The 20637-nt window shown below is 36.6% G+C and overlaps 3 protein-coding genes across 4 annotated transcripts in view; all 3 read right to left on the bottom strand.

Annotated features, from left to right (window-relative positions):
- Nucleotides 1-346: 346 nt before the first annotated feature.
- rpl18 (ribosomal protein L18) lies at nt 347-6869 on the bottom strand. Its single transcript, XM_084088905.1, has 7 exons — nt 6744-6869; nt 6024-6110; nt 5765-5872; nt 4100-4198; nt 837-960; nt 599-668; nt 347-486 (listed from the first exon to the last, which is right to left on the bottom strand). Exons 1-7 carry the CDS (start codon nt 6744-6746, stop codon nt 411-413), a joined length of 567 nt encoding a protein of 188 aa, XP_083945031.1. The 5' UTR covers nt 6747-6869; the 3' UTR covers nt 347-410.
- A 421-nt stretch (nt 6870-7290) lies between these two features.
- On the bottom strand, nt 7291-9217 carry LOC311067322 (mpv17-like protein). The gene is made up of 5 exons (XM_084089093.1): nt 9183-9217; nt 8081-8584; nt 7861-7931; nt 7732-7761; nt 7291-7631 (listed from the first exon to the last, which is right to left on the bottom strand). The coding sequence occupies exons 2-5, from the start codon at nt 8574-8576 to the stop codon at nt 7512-7514; spliced, it is 717 nt and encodes a 238-aa protein (XP_083945219.1). The 5' UTR covers nt 8577-8584; nt 9183-9217; the 3' UTR covers nt 7291-7511.
- Nucleotides 9218-16519: 7302 nt separating this feature from the next.
- The window catches only part of myh14 (myosin, heavy chain 14, non-muscle), a 45345-nt gene continuing 41227 nt past the window's right edge, over nt 16520-20637 (bottom strand). For both annotated transcript variants that reach the window (XM_084089524.1, XM_084089523.1), the window contains one exon: nt 16520-19723. In XM_084089524.1, coding sequence (XP_083945650.1) covers nt 19534-19723 — 190 coding nt within the window. In that variant the 3' untranslated portion in view covers nt 16520-19533. The remainder of the gene's footprint in view (nt 19724-20637) is intronic.

Below are 20637 nucleotides of genomic sequence, written 5' to 3'. Positions count from 1 at the left end.
CAAATGTACGTGCAAAGTAAAATGGAAAATTCAAAGTTCAATCAAGGCCTTTCCTCTGACGTTAACTTCTTTCAACTCGACAATTATATTCTTTGCAATCTTTGAGTTTGATTAATTCTGAAACTGTATTGGAAGCGTGTGTATACACAGATGTACCTGCAGTTGTAAAAGCATTTCATCATTAGGTTTGTTTTTCCACTTGATGTGGTGAAGTCACAGTCATTTCTGTGCTTCAGGTGCATGTAAGGTGCCAATTTCACAAGAAAAGCCACTTGGCTGCAGCAAAAATATTTTGTAGCATTTTTGAAGGTGCATAAAATAGATCAAGAAAAGCAACTCCGAAATATTGTGTTTTGAATATTACCCAATCTTTATTTGCATTACAATATAGAATACAAAAAGACAGCTGTTTAGTTCTTGTAGCCTCGGCTGGCTCTGCGACCACGGGCACGCTCAAACTTCCTGCCTTTGGAGCGCACATAGGGTCTAGAGGAGAGAAAAACATGCTCTGTTAAACGGTTCATCACAACGATCAACATTTATCAAACAGCCTCAAGCTCATAAAGGCTTGAAATGAACGTTCACATTGATCCCTTACTTGGTGTGGCTGTGGGGAGTTCCAGGAGCTTTTCCAAAATGCCTGTACACCTCTCTGCCCTTACGGGGTCCTGTTAGCAAAGAAGACATATGCTTTAACAACCTGGAGCTGAAACCCTCGAAATACGAACAATTAAGCAACTCATTCAGGAAAATGAGAATGAGTTATTATTAACAAGAATCATGTTTACATTGAATGTGTTTTCTACAGAAAGTATTCTTGCTTTGCACACACGTACCAGACAACAGAACGGTGCCCTGTCCTCTAGGTGCAGTGAGGGCCAGCTGGTCAAAGGTCATGATCTGTCCACCAGCCTTCAAGATCCTGTGGCGAGCACCATCGGTCACCTTTAGGGCACACACCTGTGAGGAGGCACAGGAAAGAGAAATAATGTTCATTTAGATATCCAGACAACTTCACACTGCATGCACTCGCTTCTGGGTGAAAACCACCGCAAGTATATATATAAAAAAAAACATCCAACAGAGCCTTTAGGACTGCTTATATAACAAAAAACATCTTAAGCATAATTTAAACATCCATGTCATCTCTATAAGACATATACAAAGGCATAAATACTGTTCCTTAAAAAAAAAATAAAAAAAAAAAATAGGGTACTGCGTTTGTGTACTACTAATAAAAATGCTCTGATACCAACAACCTATACCAGGCAGCGTGCATACGGACAAAGAAACATCAACAACAGTATAATGTGGTTAAAAAAGAAGGCTGTCTATAAAGTAAAAAAAAGAGAGAGAACTTGTTGATTGCTGATCGTTCACTCAGCACACATTAGGGTATGGGCGATATGGACTTGAAATTATATCACGATATTTTCTGGTATTTATTGCGATAATGATATCACTATAGCACCCCTGTTTTTGGCCACAAGTGATGGCTGCATGCATTCTTGAGAGCCTCAGTAACAAACATTTATCTAAAGTAAAAAGTACCCATCATCAAATAGGCTCCTATAATACACCAATTACATAAAAGAATAAAAAAACAAATCCAAACACCAGTCCTTGCAGAAATGGTAAAAGTTGTAGATAAACGTTTCTTCTGTAAAAGTGCAGATAATGTTTAAATAGTGCAACTGTATTGAAAAACATCACACAATGATCATAATAATAATAATAATAATAAATAATAATAACAACAATAATTCAAAACTTAATTCTTTGTTCTATTGCATTCATTTGTAATTTGATTATTTGTTATTTTATTACTGACTGCTTGTCTGTAATGTTTTAAATGTACATTAATTAGGCCAGTAGTTTTGCTGTAGTACCAAAACTGGAAAAGACATTTGAGGCATTTCACTGGCATCTAAACATTTGAACCACTGACCCAATTGACCCTTCGCTAAGCCCCGCCCTCCTTAGTTACTGTTGCTACGCCTGTCAAGCTTTTGCGCCTGGCACGTCTATTACAGTATGTATGCACTGGTTTCAGACATTCCCAAGGAGATAATTAGTCATTTTTTTGGTCGAACAGGTGAAAATCTGAGAGAGCAAGACAAAAGGGACTGCAGTATGCATTCGAGGGATATATCCACGACATAAGATGCAAACGATTAGAGAATAATTTCATCAAAATTGAGCCTAAATTGATCAAAAGCCTAGATCGTTAGGTCCCAGTGCAAGCAGCAGCCGCCTCATACGCTGACCATTCAAATGGGAAACACAAATTGAGGAACAGGCATGCACAGCAGGGTGAGTGAAATTTGAAAATCTAATATTTATAAATCAAACAGCTTATCCATAAGTATTATGGAATAAACAAGACATTAGCCTGACCACTTTGCAATGATAACATTCTCCCGCTTATATTTTTAGTGCGCCAGGCTAACGTTACTGCTCACACGTCGTGAGTCACATAAGTGACTAACGTTACTGTTATGAACTGATTAAGTTTGCATACCAGCCTTTTCCTTGGAGATCTCTGGCAAGCCCCCTGATGTTCCCTCCTTTTACTAACTACCTTTTACTTATACTAGAACTAACACCGGGAGAGTCGCGATCGGATTGGGGTACTAGTTTAGCCGTATATTAACAAAATGCTGTATATATTTTTAAGTAACGCTAAGTTATGTCAGTAAGCCTCCGTCTTGCCTTTTATCACATTGCTTGATCCACGAGCTGGACAATAACTTTATTCTAGAGCTATAAAGCCAAAACACTTTACTTTTAATTTCTTATTATCAATGTAAAGCTGCTTTGGAACAATCTACATTGTTAAAAGCGCTATATAAATGATTACGTCCAGCATTTCTCCCCTTGGGTTTTAGGTTTCGGGAAGGGAACAAAATCCACCCCCCCCGTCCAAACTTTTAGGATACCGGGTATCAGATTTGCACAATCCATACGCACAACGCTAAGGCATGTTTCCCTCGCTCGAAAGCTTGCCAGACCTCCCGCGCCTAGTTACGGTTGCTAAGCCACGATTGGCCAGTGGTGGTTTTCGGGCGTGGCTTAGCGAAGGGTCAGTTCTCAGCACTGAGCCCTGCTGGAGCAACTCTAAATATGTGCTGTGATATTAAATGAAAGATAAAATATGAATGTAGAATGAATGAATAGCAATAGAATGAACAGTAAAAAGTAATAGAAGCTCATACAATACATTTTAACAGGCTTAATTCAGCATGAAAATAACTGAAAGAAATATATATTTGCTGAACATAATTAAGCCAACAAATATAATTTATATTCTTTTAATTTCTCTTACCCGATACATTTACATTACAAACGCAGTGAAAATACAAGTAGCGATACTCTATCATCAAGTACCAAAAAAGAAAATAGTCTCGTTCTGGAAAAAGTGGTATCGGTGCATCCCTAATAAACTGCATTACAACAACTTAAGTGCAATAGTACTATAGAGGGCAACAGTTGAGTTCCAGAAGTAAAAACTCTTTTCTCCACTGGGAAATAGATTGTTAACGATAAATTGTAAACCTTTAAAAGACAAACCTACTGTGAGCTACAAGGTTGTTAAATGATAGAATTTGCTTGTTAAAGCTGTTAGCCCACATCATTTCATCTTGATGCCTATTAGAACAGTAAATGTCATGTGGACGTCTATAAAAATGTGCATTTCACCTCAGTGATTTCACTCATGCATTCGGATGGAGATGCAGGAGCGAGTTTCGTAATTCTACAAACCCGGGAATGCACTGCTCATGTGGTCAGTCACATGATTGTCTGCTGTAAATAAAAACGTCTGTATATAAACAAACAAAAATCGTATACAATATGATAGTTTTATCAAATGAAGTGCTGAAGCTTCACACGTGCATGAGTATGTGTAGTAGACGAAACTGTGAGATTCACAGAGGGACACGCAAAACAAGCTGACTTCAGAAAGGGCCGCTTGATGATAATCCAAACTCATTTGAATGAATTACAAAATGTAAACCGAGGTACCAAAATGGACATGGACAGTTGGACCGTAAACACAAAGCTTATAAGACATTACCCACACTTCCAATGTCTGTCTTACCTTCAATTTAGGGATTTTGTGAATCCTGACATCATCAGTAATCGTTCCCACAACAACAGCAGTCAGGTTTTCACGGCCTGGAAGCTTCATCTTACGGATCTAGAGGCAAAGAAGAAAACTTTGCATGAGACAAAAATGACAAGGTTTAATTAGGGCTGTGTTAAAAATATTGATTTCTCACCAATTCTCATTTTGGTGAACCAATATCATTTCTTAAAGGGATATTTCACCCAAAACTAAAAATTCTGACATCATTTAAATCACCCTCAAGTTGTTCTAAACATGTATTAGATCTATGGCACTTAAAAGATAATATTTAGAAGAATGTGGGAAACCAAATAGTTTCTGGTCCCCATTGACTTGTATAGTATTATTTTTTTTCATACTATGGAAGTCTATGGGGACCAGCAATTGTTTGGTATCCAATTTTTCCATCTATGCTGTTTTAAGGTGATGAACAAAACAGTGTTACGTTTGATGTGAAACAAAGCCATTACTTTACCATTACAAACAATTTCATTACTAAATTCAAAACATTAATACCGCTTTCAGTCCGTATTGTCTCATGTAATCGCTTAGTTTTTCAACTGCGGAAAGACGTCAATAAAACAGCTACAAAAAAAAAAAAACCCGAGAGGAGCATTTTGCTAAATATATTCATTATATTTGTACTTAACCTGTTCAATATTTTAAGTATTTTGAATAAATTGACAGCTACAGTTTACAAATCAAAAAATTTAATTAATGTGATTAAAAAGTTATTATAACAACTTCCATATGTAATGTAATTGTGCATATACATAAGTTAATTTTAACCTTTAATATTATAGTAATGGTTCAATAAACAGTTTACAGCATTAGTTGAGAGATTTATTTTCCTTGAGAAAATTTGTCATGTACTGTACCTGATATACATCTAAATGAATCAATATCAAATCATAATGGAATCGAACGCAAGCTTGTGAGTAGAAATCAAATTGTGAAATTGTGTTAATACCGAGCCCAAATAATAAAACACAAAAGGTCATGTGTAAACGAGATCTACAGGAGTATTGCCTGCTACAGACTGTGTAAACTTTGGTATGACATGCATGTAGACTGTACGATGCTGACACCTATTGAATAGTAGGCTACGACGCAAGTTAGTATAGAATAAAACGTCATCGGCATGCGCTAGTGATAAACAAATAAGAGCGAGATGAATCGCACTTTGGCATTTGTGGTTTTTATGTGCGCTGAAAAAAACAACAAGAGCAAGCGAAAGAATATGGATGCGGTCATGGCTAGGGAAAAGAGCCCAACTTGGCATGCCAATTTTGTAAATGGAGCTTGAGGCAAGTAGTTATTAGTTTTAGCACCATGTCGCTTTGATCAATATGGCATTTGAAGTTGCATTTTTATTGGCTAGTCAGTAGACGTAGGTCGTAGCAGCAAACACACTGTGAGATGATCATGCTAAATCTCTGACAGTCAGAAAATTATCGCAGTCGAGCTTTGGTCGCAAGACCGTGACAAAAGCCGTCTTTGAACCTCTCTCACTGTGCGACGTAGGACCACCGTTTAGGAGCCATGACCACAGAAATCACCACGATTGGTCATCTTTCGTCTGGGACAGGCCAAAATCAAACAATGTGTACTGGGCATAACACTGGGGTTCAAACTCACCAGTCGGGAAATGGACAGAGGCGGGCGGTTGGTCTTGCTCATGAAGAGTCTCCTCAGAATGACCTTGTTGAAGGGAGCATCAGAACGACGAGACAGGAATCTGTACAACTACAACACATAACAAAAAAAAAGTGAACTTATATAAAATTAAAGGGAAAAATTGACAACTCATCCAACTAGCAAGAGAAATGTAGCAATACATTTTAAAACTGGAGTTTCTTGCTTGCTTATCGGTGTTGAGTATCATGTTGGTTCTTACCTTGACCAAGAGCCTCAGGTAAATATCCTGACTTTTGGGCTCCTTCCTGTGAACCTTGCGGTCCTTGTTGTGTCTGATGTCAACTCCCTGGGAGATTCAACAAAATACGTCAATTACACACCAATAAAAAGCATCGTTTCACAAAAATGGAGAATTAGCAATTTCTCCATATAAACACTAGCTTGAGAACTTAACGTTACACATATTTGAGCAATAATGGCAAACGCAACGAAAAAATAATAACGAGAAGGGAAAAACATCTTCTTTACCATAATTCATATTTGTCTCGGATAAGATGTAACTCATGTGTCTGAGAGCCGAAAACTGCTAGCACTAGTAAAGCTAGCTTAGCCAACACGAGTTTGCTGTAGTGTTTTTCCTTCTACCCAGTCAACTAAATTAAATACCAGTATGTATTTTATCTATACATTTATAAACAGGAGATTAATGAGACAGTAACACGCTATTGTCAGAGTATGTACGGCAAGTATTTTTAAACACGACAAATGAACGGGAGTCTCAGCTCTGCGGCCCGATGTGCGTTAGCCGGCATTTACTTATTAATTTCAAACACTATCCACAATAATACCTATATCTATTCATTTATAACGCTATGTAATGCTTCTAAACATCATCTGCGGCAGAACTAGATCACATATCGCTGAGGATGGAGGAAGATTTTGGATACTGGTAGATTCCACAAGATATCAAGCTACCTACCATCTTGGACTCAGAGTGAAAAGGGAAAAAGAAAGCTCGCGAGAGGACGTATAGCGAGATTACGGAACGCTATGAGTCATGTGACTGAAAAAGGCGCGTCCGGATAGGCTCACGCTTCCTGTCACTGAAAAACACATTTCAGTGTACACTGGATATGGTTGGTTACAGAAAGAGAGTAGGCTACAGTCAAATTCATACTAATCGGTGTTTAAGCAAACAAAAATAGCTAAATAAAAATGTAGGGCCTATAATAGTACAGCAGTGTGGTCTATCTCAGCTACATAAAGTTTAAAAGAGTTTGATTGCAAAGTTATTAATGAAGACATATCTTTATTGTGATAATTATAAATATAGCCTACATGTAGGCCTTTGTGTACTAAAGACACCTGATTTAAAGTGACCATTTTTTTTTACCTCATAATGTTTAATAGAACCAATTTCCCACACCTACATTATCGTTTTCTTGATAACCCATTTCACTGTGGAAGAAAAGATCTGTCACTACTTCCGTTTCATTGTAAATTTTAAAAGAATGAGTGGAAAAATTGGGTCACAAAAAAATGTGTTTATTATGTCGCATAATTGACCATTTAAAATATTCATTTATTTGTACTTTACCTATAGGAGACAAGGAAAATGATTTGTTAAAATATCTGTTGTTAAAAACGTCTGCAAGATTTATTGCATCTCTTATATGTAGTTAGTTGCATATATGCATAGTATGTTGCATATTTGGATATTCAGTGGCAAGCAGCTGTGGAATAAAGCTCAGCTCATGAAGTCACTCTTCTGTTGCTTGAAATGACATAAGAAGACAGTCCAGCCGAGAGCAACTCCTCCGACAAAAACCGTACGAGCCACTGGCGGGATCAGGGAGAAGTTCACAGCCTGAGACATGAAGAATATAATTAGGAAACAAATGAAGAAGCATCTTAGAAACAGATCTGACAGATGTATGAACAAATATATATAGATATATATATAGTACCTGCATTGCTGACCAGTACACCACTCCAGTCTACCAGAAAGTGAAACAAAGAGTAAATCAATGTGTCAAAATAATCCAGAACCTTTAATATTTACATGTTCAATCGCTCTTGTGCTCTTTAATGTTTACCTTATAAGAGGTCCAGAATTTATTTCTCCAGTCTTCAAAGGGATCCTCTGCACCCTCCAATGCACTCAGCCCTTTAGAAGTGTAATAAACACTTTAGTTTATCATTATTCATTCATTTGTGCACCAATGTATTTCTGTATAGATTTTGTTTGATTATAAGTGGAAGTGGAAATTCCTCAGTTATTCCTTTTGGTGAGTTATATTCATTGCTGATTCTCACCAATGTAGAAAGCACTTATTGTCATAGGGGCCGCAAACAGCTGGTCTAGAAACACTTTGAGTGACACTCTTTTGGCCCCTCCCCCCGGAAACATCCTCTCCAGTCCTCGTAGCCAATGGTAATTGAAGTTAGCATGGAAGCAGAACCCAACCAGTGCCACCCGAGCGGTCTGGGCCCAGTCGATGCCGTGAAGCTGTGGACCATGTTGGACTGGAGCTGATGTTTTATTTTCTTCGGAGGCTTTTTTATTGCCTTCTGGGTCACTTATTTTGGTATTATACAGACCATCTGTCTTTGCTTCTCCAGCCACAACTCCTTCAGTGGACATCTTAGATGGATCTTGTCCCATTCTATCTGGTTTGTGTTCTGTCACTTTGTCCTGAGCTTTTCCCATCATGCTTTGCTGAATGAGGTCCGCTGTGGCAAACAGGGTTGTGTATCCCAGCACATTAGGGATGTATGGATGGGATTTGAACAAAGCCCATGCTCTGTTCATGATGACCGCTGGACAGGGATAATAAAAGCAAACATTTCATTCAACTGAATGCTCAATCTACAATAAATGTCATTTTATCCTTTTAATTCAAGTTTTTAAAGTCACCATGAAATCAAAATTCTTTTTTTTTTTTTGCACCCCCATTTCCCCTCCCACTTGTAGCAACATCTCTTCTCTTCTCTGATGATGTGTTTACTGGCGTGAGGGCGGGACAACCTGTCACTCACATGACATCACAGCAATAGCAACTCACTGCAGAGCCAATAGGTGGAGCTTGATGTCCAGCTCCGCCTCATTGGACTTAATGGGTGGAGCTAGACGCCCCCCACCCACACACTAACCCTATAGCTAATCATAACTCCGCCCATTATGTCCAGAGAAGGAGAGCTGGACGTCATTTGGCACTGCAGTGAGCACCACTTGAACCATTCCTGATGGACAAATTAAAGTCCCAGCCTACATTTTTTCTTGTTCAGTGCTGTTCCAATCAGATCAAAATAGGGAAGAAAAGACTATAGCAACTTCTGTTTCATGCTGGCTTTTAAGTTTTTTAATAGTTACAAATGACAATTTAAGTTGAAATAATGTGTGTTTTTTGTAACTCACCATGTAGCTGTCCTGTTTTAAGAATGAATGACAAATCTCAAGGTTCACCCTGTTGTATCCCTCTGATTGATTCTTGTAAACAAAGCTGATTGGTCAAACATAGACCAATCAGAGTTTGTTTTGAGGTACAAAGTTCAAAGTAGCAAGAATGAGTGTTTATGATAAGGTTTATCAATGCCAGAATGTGAGAAAAGAACACGTGGTGAGAACCAGGGAACATTTGAGGGAATGTATTACGAAAGGGACATTTTTTTAATAATCAGTATATACAGTAAAACATCCTTCTTCTTAAAAGTAAAACACATTATAATCATACATAATGAAATGCAGATATTAGATACAACGTGAAGTATATGAAGCTCACCGATGTTAAACTTGAGAGAAGAACATTCTGACACCAGGCTGAAAGCAGAGGTTCTTCAAAACCAACAGAGAACATACGCTGCAGTGACATGTGAGAAGCCACACTAAATATAGTGAAGAGTCTCCTGTACACACCCCACTGCTTATGTTACCATAGTGCTGAATGATAATGGACCAATAATTCATATAACCAACGAATCTCACAAAAATTCAAGCAAGATGCCATTGGCAAGTTAACATCTGGTTCAGTGTTGTTAACTGACACTAAAAATATCACAAACTGCATTCGTTATATGAAATAAGACAGAAATAAAATAGAATATAAATATTAGATGAAAAAGATATTTAATATTTAATTGAGATATTTAAATTAAATGTAGAAATTCTTCAGAAACACACTTTTCACACTTTTGCTGTTAAATTTGTCTATTAACAATATCCAATAGAGATCACATGACAATTCTCTCTTTTTTTAATTTTTGAGTGAACTATCCCTTTAAGAATTAATTTAAAATACGATGCTCTAATGTGGATATAGATGGTAGACTATCTTATTTTCTTTTAAGTCATTTATTAAGCATTCATAGTTCAATTGAATATGTTCCTGCTTTGAATCATGTCATATTCCCTGTCCCCTGGACCACGTTCCATTATGTTGAACGTCCCCATAGATATGTAAAAACAACATTTTGTGTGAGGGCTGAAATGTGAAGGCAATTTGTGTGTGGCAACCAGTAGAGCTCTCAGACAGGAGAATGTGTTAATGAGGATCTGAGATTAAAGAGATCAATTAAAGGCCCGTTAAGCGCTTAACCGGTGCGCTGCGTTTGCTAACACTTAACAAGCGCTGTTTTTGACAATGCTCAAGGAGACCGCACGGCATGAACCAGTTGACTTCTTGGTAATTGCTTTTCTTTTCATTCTGCTGCACTTCTCTGTCCTCTTTAATGGCGTGGTCTTGCCACCCTTTATCTAAGCAGACAAAGAATCGTTCACTGTGGCATCATCGCCGAATCAATGCCACCCTCCCCTCGGTCATTCATTCACTCTCTCTCTGTCTCTCGGTCAGTCAGGGTGCAGGACTGGATCACCTGTGCAAAGCCTTCTGGTTCCCTGCTTCACATTTCAAAGTGGACTCTTACTGAGTAACAGAAGGTAGGTGGTGCTTTCATATAGAAAGATTGATTATCAGGCTTTTAGAGATCTAAATCTTAATTTGATGTTATACTGAATGTTATAGTTCTGCTCCTTTAGTTTTACAAAATGTTAACATTCTGAGCCTAAGCTATCAACATTCATTGGCAATTTAGCAGACAACTACTGAATCTGATGTATTATTATTTTATTTTTTTCTCTCTCTTTCTTTAATGCCCCTACTATTTTCTCATTTTCTCCCCGAAGCTATGCGTCCATCCAGTATTTTGACCTTTGAGCCAGGGCCGGAGCATGGAGTGCCATGGGGTCGGGATCTTTTTACTTTCGTGACCTCAGCAGCTGGTCACATGATGAGGACTTTGCAAAAACCACGTAAAAACAAGCCATCAAAACGACAAGTCAATCATCGTAGGTTTCTACACAACATGATACAGAGGTATGTTATACACAGTAGGCTATATAGCCTATGGATATGTATATGCTTGAGAGTTTCTAGCATGTTATATGTTTGGAAAACGTTCTTCTAAACCTAATTGATGTATAGTATGTAGGAAGACATGGCTATATTCCAGAATGACAATGTCAAGATTCATCAGGCTCAAACTGGGAAAGAATGGTTGAAAAGAATTATTTTCACACATGAATCGGCACCTCTGAGTCCAGACCTTAAATTCATTGAGAGTCTTTGGGATGTACTGGAGGAGACTTTACAGAGTGCTGGACTCTTGCATTGTCAATACAAGATCTTGACCAAAAATGTATGCACCTCTCGATGGTGTATGCACCTCGATAAACGTTGTGGTGTTATTTCCATCAAGATTTCCATCGATTTTTGGTTATTGTACATGTTCACAAAGGCTGCATTTATTTGATAAAATAAAAAACAGTAAAACAGTAATAATGTGACTAACTCTTTTCTATTTTAAAATATTTAAAATATTGTATTTTTTCTTATGATGGATGGCAAACCTAAATTTTAGCAGTCATCATTGCAGTCTTCAGTGTCGATTCAGGGTCGTTCTAGACCAGTGTCGAAGTGTTGATTTCTTTCAACAAAAAGAAAGAAAATCTTACTGACCCCAACAATTATATAGCCTATATATTAAATATATTTTATATAATACTAATATAATTATAAATAAATATATTAAATGATTAAAACTAATATTCCATTTGCCTCTACACAGGAAATTTGCAGAAATAGAGGCAGCGAACCATAAGCTGGCTTCTGCTTTATTTTCGACTGAAAACTCCCCAGATCATCTAACACCCAATCTGTCTCACATTGCAAAAGAACCCTCAACCCTCAACGCTCAACCTAAACCCTCAAAAAAAGGTAAAAGAACTTACTTTTTATTTTCAGAACTGGTTTGTTCTGGTCTGGAACCAGTTTGATGACTCCTTGTTCTGTTTTCTACAGCTATTGAAACTTTTATAAATGCTGACAAAACAGAAGGTCTTCCTGAACAACAAGAAGATGTCTGTGACCTCTGGACATTGGACAGTCTTACGGAGACCAATGTGGTTGATAAAAGTTTCTCACAGTGTAAGTCCTTCAACAGTACCGGCACAAATCTGAGAACTGAAAAAAACTGTAATGCTGCAATAAAAAACAACCCTGGACACACAATGGAAGGCAACAGCTTCGAAAGGCAACCGCCATCTACCGATTTAGAAAGCTTCGAGGAGAGTGTGTCCTCCTGGTTGGGAAGCATTGAAAGAACAAGAACGTATTCAAAACCATGTCTCACCAAACACTCGGACATGAAGTTGTTCCCCACAGGTGTTGAAGTGTCAGACCTGTCACCCACTTCCCCTGTGATTTCACTTTTGTCTTTGGATTCATGCGATTTGGAGGTTCAGATGCTCATTGATGCTGAACACGGCGTCCAAACGCAAGATCGCACAATCGCTGAGAGTCTTCAAATGGATATAATGGATGACCTTGAATTACTGGATTGTTATGATAATCATGAAGATCTGCTGATCCAAAACATTGATCCTAAATGTAAAATGGCTGAGTGGACGGTTCACAGTGAAGAGGATTTACTGGAAACCAGCACATTTCTAAGCTCTCTGGATTCAGACGTAGAGAACCTAACAGGTTTTGGGGTTGGAACCAGCAATTTGAGCCAAAACGGTCAAGAATTTGAATTTGATGTTCTCTGCAATCAAGAGCCACATAGAGGTAGTTTCCATCACAATCAAACAAACTATTCTATGAGCCACAATAACATCCTAGAGGGCCATTTCGGTAGAGTTGAGCCTTGCATGAGGACGAATGGAAAGGAGGATGGTTACTCAGATACAGATTTGTCTGCCTTGGATGGTATTGTTTCAAGCCACCACATGTTCCCGGCGCTTGAGAATCAGCTGGACTCTCAATCCAAACGGATTGTTCATGACATCTGGGAACAACAGCCTCTAAAAAGCTCACACAAGAACTATTCAAGTCCAGAAACGGATCAGTATCTTATGATGCAAGACACTGATATCAGAAATATTGTACAGGTTGAGAATCTCAACCAGACTGGATCAGGTCTCCTGTGCCCCATAATGTGTTGCCTTGAAGGCTTTTGCTATCATAAAGGAGAGTCGTGTTTTTACTCCAAATTCAGAGGCAATCAGAGTAGTCACAAATTTGAGGGCGTGGCTAAATCTTTCCCTGCAACATTACATAAGATCCACCCCACTCCAATTCCAACTCCGCCTCTAGATGATGATTGGTTGTTCAGTAATATTGTTGCAGAAGACGAGGTGAATACATTTGGAAAGTACAGGTCTGTCACTGGACAGTAATGTAGTTATGAAATGTGTATATTAATTTTATTGTATTGTTTGATTATTAAGTTATTAAGTTGAAAATTACAAATTTTCAGGAGGAATCTGTGCGATCCAGAGTTTCGTGTGAAGATGAAAAAGTTCCCCAAGCAGATTTCGCTCATGTTTAAGTTGGTCACATGACTGGTTGGTCAATGAACAACAGAAATCTGCTTGGTTTGAATGTGACTCAGAGATGTGCTGATACAAACGCTATTGATATTTTGCTCGCACCTTTATTGCGTTCATGATTTTATGATCATTTCTGTGAAATGTTCTTGTCCGTGTTGTGAAATGAATTTCTCAATTAGTGAACTATTTTTCTGTAATAAAGACTGTATAAGTATTGTAACATTTTATATAGAGGACTAGGAGTGCCACTCTTTAAATTATAAATGTATTTTAAAAAGTGTTAAGTACATTTATTGTTATACATTTACATTATGAACATGAATTAAACTGTTTTAAAGGGGTCCTATTTTGCTTTTCCATGTTTCTGTTTGAGAATAAAAAAGATCTGCAAGGTTAGTCCACTCCAAAGGAAGATATTTTATTTAACAGAATCCCCTTTTTAAGGACTACAACAAACGGCTCGTTTGGACTACAATAAAAATTTTCCGGAACTTATGAAGTCACAATGTTACTCATTTAAATAATCCACGCCCACGGAATATGCAAAAAATGTGTGAGGCCTGGTTTAGAGAAGATAGTGTTGTCTCTATGTCAATGAGACGCTCATTTGTTTGACCTTCCTAAGGCTGACGAACTTAAGAGTGGTTAAAACTTAAACGCTGCACATTTTATGGAGAACAGCTTGTTTTCTGTTGCTTTTGTAAGCTCACGCTTTTGTAAGACGGTTCACCGCTCCTAGGAAAATTAACCATGGTTTTCTGATCGATTACTGTTTGTATTACCTTAGTTTTCCAAATATCACGATTAAATGGTGTATAACATTGTATTTATAATGTATGAGATAATTACAAAAAAACACACCACTCTGAAACGTCCTGTGAAATCCGTGCTTGCAAAGTCTTTGCATGTTTCTTGTTCGTTAACATTGTCAGGGTCTGAATCGGGCTCGAATTGGTTTGAAATTGACGCCATCCTCAATATTTACACTAGAGAAGAACTCGCAGTTATGGAGGGGCGGGACATTTCCCGAACAGACGCTAAGCGCTGCCAATCACAACACACTGGGCCAGCTAACCAATCACAGTACATTTCATATTTCGGAAGGAGGGGCTTCATCGAAATCAGCGTGTTCGAGCCAGACTGGGGAAAGAGGTGCTGTAATAATGTAAAATATGCATGTGAAAAATAATGCGTTTTTTGAACAAGCATGAAAACATATTCTAGTACACCCCAAAAACAAAATGAAGACTTCGTAAAAGGGCATAATAGGACTAATATTGTCTAAGTGTTAATTATTTATTTGAAGTGATTTATTTATCATTTTATTGTTATAATTAACCATGTCTTTACATGTAAAATCAAAATTTAAATATCTATTTATTTATCAATTTGAAAGGTGATTTATTGGTTAATTTTATTGTTAACATTTTTTTTTAAACTTAGCATACTGCAAAACAATTATACAGTTTAATTTAGTCAAATCCAACTATGATTTATCCATTTCTAATCTAATTTTGGTTTATGATCCATTTATGATCAAATCTAATTGATTTTTTCATTGTTTTTTTAAGTGGTCCTCCACATTTACTGTGCTGATGGTGAATTGTTAATAGCGTGTTCGTGTGAAAATAAACCACACTGATTTCAAAACCAATGGTATATTAAAATTCACCCCGGTCTCATTTTATCATTATAGCAAAATAAAGCAAAAGATCAAATAAATTACATGGTTAAAAATTCAAGTTCCACAGATGCAAAAAAGCACACAGTCCTTCAGAAACACCTTAGATTCACACACGTATCTCCCCTGGAGTGTTAATACCTTTTCATACATATTCTCTGCTATTTTCCACTCATCTCACACTGGATTAAAGCTGCATTATATAAAGCACGAGTTGAGTATACCAAGACTCATTTATTAAACTAGAATATAGGACTTGAGAAATACGATTGTTTTTTATTTATTTATTCAAATGCTCTCCTAATTTAATTTTTGAGTTTGCAGCTCTGCAAATCTGATAAATGCACAAATCGATCAAAATGACTTTGTACATTTATCAGTGACAAAACACATTTTAGCAGCAATGTTGAGTTGCTTGAAAGGCAAACAGTCAGAGACATTATAGGCAGATATAATTTACGAATGCGTTTTAACATGGACAAATAAGTATAGAATAAAAACAATCTGTTGTACAAGGCTTGAGTCTTTTGGCTTGCGTGTGTGATTCTATTATTTTGTCTTTAACAGCATGGTTTCCTCCCTTTTAGTCAACATTTTACAACTGCATTCAATTCCAGCTTGATTCTAGTGATCGGCAATTAAAAATACACTAAAATTGAAAATTTAAACATTATTGGGGCAAATAAAACAAATAAAGTATCAAAATGTGATCTATTACAGACATTTTACATACAGTGTAATCTGATATGAAAACCCTGCTTTCCGATTCATAGGACAGATACAGTGGCAAGTAGTAATAACTGTGGTAATAACAGTGTAATAAACCCATCAGTGCATCAGGGAATCAAAGAACCATGTAATTTCACAGGCTGAACAGATCTTAAATATGTTCTAATACTTATTGGTGACAAACAATCATTATTCACAGTTTAATACTGCTAAATTGAATCACTTGCAAGTGTAAGCCTGTGTATCAATACTGTAAAAAAAATATTGTTTCAACTCAAAAAGTACGTTTCTGTGCTGCCTTAAAATTTTAAGTTTAGTCAACTTGGATATTTGAGTTGACTAAACTTAACTTAAGGCAGAACAAACACTTACTTTAAGTTAAATTAACAATTCTTTTTTGAATTTGCTCATCACCATACAATATCTAATTATGAAAATATTAGAGACATAAATACAGTGAAGGTTAAGAAAACTTTCATTTGACATGCCAAAGGATTCATCAATTAAATGAAAACAACCAATAAGCAATTGTATTCTAAAATGTATCACATCGCTGCCTGTATGAAAAAAGCACCTGTGAGAAGGATGTCTGAGTCAGATTATTGTTCAGCGAGACCTAATATTGCAATTTATTTATCAAATTCCAGACCTCGTTCTTATTATTTCACTGATTTTCAATGGAATCCATTTAGTATATTCTGCAGATACTACAGGCACTGTTGACATGCATACAGCTAGAATAATGTCCCTTTTGTCATCCATATGCCTCCGATTGTGTTCAACATAAACACTTTGATCCATAAATACTTACCACATTCAAAAAAGATCAAACAATCAAACAAAATACAATATGTCCTTTTGATAAAAAAAAAAAAAAAAAGTTACATTGATATAATGATATAATTAAGGAGCAACTAGCAGCCTTTGACCCCTGGGAAAAACAGGCAAGATGTCATATGTTCATGTCTTCCAGGTTCATTCCATAACTCTCAGAAATCCTGATAACAGACTTCTCACTCTTGTCAAAATGGTCTCAAACGAATGTGTTTGTGTTTGGTGTGTTATAATCTTTTAGGCCCAATGCATCTTATATGGTGAAAATGTATTTTTTTTATTCTGTCCAGTGTTACTAACTGATAAAATAGTGTAAACCCAACCTTACCCTCAAAAGATCTTTCATTTTGCCTTGTTTTCACTTAAATTGCAAACTATACAACAACCATGTCATGTCTATGTGCAGCGGAAAAAAAATACAAAACAAAATAAATAGACTGCATACCGGAATTCTCTTAATTAATAAAAATTACAACGAGTCAGTAGCCGATGTTTTAAGACATAAATTAAGAAATCCTAACTACCTATCTATGTCACTACCCACAAAAGCATCCCTTTAGAGCGACCTAACTATCTACACACAGTTTCTAAGAGGGAACGATCTGCAGCACAGATACCCTGAACTTAACAGGGAGTTGAACTGATAACTAAAGTTTGAATGAGATCAGAGTGTGTATATTTCAAATATCTAATAACTTTTACTGCTAAATCTATATGGAAGTGAAATCTATCAACTTTGGCTGCTTTTTTTGTTTGTTAGAAGTCCTTTCATGTATTTTTTATTTTTATTTTTTCTGTATCCCCATTCTTTTCTTATGGTCAGGTTATGGCTAAGATATAAAAGCTATCATGGATGGCTCAATTTTGTAGCGTATTCAGCATTATTATCTTTCTCACTTTTCTGTCAGTTTAATACAATCATAGCTTTGTGCACATAAATTGTCATCTATGGAAGCTCCTTGTTACCTCAGAGTAAAAAATAAAAAAGTAACTGTGCGACAAAGTTGAACTCTTTCCCCTCCATTGACAGAATTTTCCGGCTTTCCGTGTTTACACTGTTATACGTTAGGAGGTGATATTACGCATCCTCTGAAAGAGGACAGAATCTCCGGGTTCAAAACACAGGTGAAAAAGGAGCAGAAACAAGTGATAAAAGCAAAGCGTTGTAGTCTTTGAAAAGAAGAAAAAGGATTTTCTCAGCTTTTTGTTCAAAACGTTGCTTTTTTTTATGAAACTTGCCCACATTCAAGTGTTGATAAAATAGAATGCATGAAGCTAGAATAACATAGCAGAGGCTCTGTCCTTTCTTTTGATATATTGCATTATGTTCAGATATTAATTTAACAAAATACTCTGAGGGACATGAAAGTTTTGTGAAAATTATCAAAAATGCTGGCGTTGGCTGCCAACTTAAATAAAAAATACTGGCGGGGAAAGAGTTAAAATAAGAAATATTCACACTTTGAGATACAAAGTCGCAATTACGAGATATTGCGCTGCATTGTGAGTTATAAAGTCACAGTTAGTAGAAACAAACTCACAACTGCGAGACATAAAGTCACGATATTGAGGAAGAAAATTGCAAGATGTAGTCACACTGAGATATAAAGTCACAATTACAAGATATAAAGTCACATTTTGACATGTAAAGTGTGAGTTGTAAAGTCACAACTGTGAGAAACAAACTTGCAACTGTGAGATGTAAAGTCACAATTAGCAAAAAAACTCGCAATTGCGAGATGTAAAGTCACAATATTGAGAAAGCAATTACAATATATAAAGTCACATTTTGAGATAAGGTCACATTGTGATTTATAAAGTCGCAAATGCAAGGAACAAACTTACAACTGTGAAATGTAAAGCCACAATTTTGAGAAATAAAGTCGCAACTGTGACATTTAAAGTAGCAAAACCTTTTTTTTTCTTTTACTCTGGGGTGGAAATGGGCTTCCATAATCATCATCTTTTGCCAAATCATGTTTAACAAAAAGCAAAGTTGTCTATTTATCTGAAGAAGAGCTATCACTTCTAAAGTTTAAAACACAGATATTCTAAAATACCAAAGAGATATCCTTGTACCTGTTCAGTTCTCAATTTCTTCAAACATGACATTATTTTAGGAGTGAGCGAGAGAAAGTTTTTCAGGGCTTTGAGGGTTTGATGGCTTGTGCGACTACAGACGATGCATTTTAGCCTGATGGTGGATCATCTGTGCAATACCAAATGGCCTTTGATTGCCATTAACATGCAAATTTCTCCCATACACATGGCTTTTGATTGATTAAAAGAGTTTGAGGTGGCCATCATAATTTTGCCACATCAAGCCCGATATACTGCACCAATATACAGTACTTGTATTTCTCAAGAAATGTTGGGAAATGACGTTTTTTTTTCTCCCCAACTTTAAAACTGCAGTCCTTACTCACTGCTTGGTTGGTTTAAACAGTACTATAGGAATACTGCATCCGGCTTTCTCCATCTTGCATGCTAATTCATCTGTTCATTTAAAATCAATAAATCACATTAACTACTTTCAAGTTTATGTGTGACTGCATGGATGTTCTGTTATGTGTATGACTGCAAAAGCTATGCGAGTTAAACCAGTAAAACTGTTTATCTTTCACACACCCCCCCTTCTTATTCAGCGTCTGTAAGGCTGTAGGGGGGAGGGGGTCCTAGGGCGTTGTCTGAGGGTGTGGGGGTACCCGGCGGGCCGCTGGACGGGGTGGGTGAAGCACCTGGATCCTCAGAATCAGAGTTCTCCTGAGAAAGGTCATCCACCAGAGCCCTCCGGCCAGCACGCATGGAGATAGGGAGCGGAGCTCGCCTGAGACAGAAACAGAGAATAATCATATGCAGTTCATACACAAAACGCGAAATACATAGACAGTGTCCCCGAAACATATTTGGCTTTTTTTAGACACTTACTGTGTCACACGAACTACATATTGCAATAAAATTATTGCAAAAAATGATAACCTTTTCTAGCCATTTTTGCAGTACGCAGTTAATTCTGCTATAAAGAGTACAGAATCTCCGGATCAAAACACAGAAAAAAGGAGCAGAAACAAGCGATAAAAACATTGCTTATGCACGTTGTCGTCTGTGAAAAAAAAACGTGATTTTCTCAGCTTTTTGTTCAAAATTTAGCTTTTTTATAAAACGTGAACCCACATTCAAGTGTTGATAAAAAAGAATGCATGACGCAGGGATAATTTTTATTTTTTTTGATTGTTTAAAAGCAGAGGTTCTGTTCTTTCTTTTGATATACTGTATGTTCAGATATTCTGGGGGCTATGAAATTGTTGTGAAAATTATCAAAAATGCTGGTGGTGGCTGGCAACTTAAAAAAAAAAAAAAAAAAACGCTGGCGGGGAAAGAGTTAATTTAGAATAGTTATCAGAATTTCTTCTTTCTTTTTTTTTTACAGTGTAATCACTTTTTTGTCAAACATTTGCTTTTAATGTTTTGTTCTATAAACAAAACCACAATACAAAAACTCAAAACAAAACAAATACTCAAAACAAAAACTCAAAACAATAACTCAAAAAAAAAAAGAAAAAAAAAAACTCAAAACAAAACAAAACCTCAAAACAAAACAAAAGCTCAAAACAAAAACAAAACTCAAAACAAAAACAAAACAATAACTCAAAACAAAAAGCGTTGTTTTGGTATTTTGTCGCCTAATTCAAAGACATTCATACATTTTGAATTGTGACTTAAGTGTTCAAATACTTTTTG

This window comes from Abramis brama, assembly GCF_963993115.1.
Source record: "Abramis brama genome assembly, chromosome: 17".
Lineage (NCBI taxonomy): Eukaryota > Metazoa > Chordata > Actinopteri > Cypriniformes > Leuciscidae > Abramis > Abramis brama.
This window is presented reverse-complemented; position numbering and strand designations above follow the sequence as displayed.

Excerpts from the sequence above, each read along its gene's own strand:
- rpl18 (XM_084088905.1), bottom strand. Across the intron at positions 5,873-6,023 it reads ACCTGAGGCTCTTGGTCAAG|TTGTACAGATTCCTGTCTCG; the intron begins GTAAGAACCAAC and ends TATGTGTTGTAG. Across the intron at positions 4,199-5,764 it reads CTCTGTCCATTTCCCGACTG|ATCCGTAAGATGAAGCTTCC; the intron begins GTGAGTTTGAAC and ends CTTTGCCTCTAG.
- LOC311067322 (XM_084089093.1), bottom strand. The coding sequence starts at position 8,576 with ATGAACAGAGCATGGGCTTTGTTCAAATCCCATCCATACATCCCTAAT. Across the intron at positions 7,762-7,860 it reads AATTCTGGACCTCTTATAAG|ACTGGAGTGGTGTACTGGTC; the intron begins GTAAACATTAAA and ends ACTTTCTGGTAG. Across the intron at positions 7,632-7,731 it reads TGTACTGGTCAGCAATGCAG|GCTGTGAACTTCTCCCTGAT; the intron begins GTACTATATATA and ends TTCATGTCTCAG.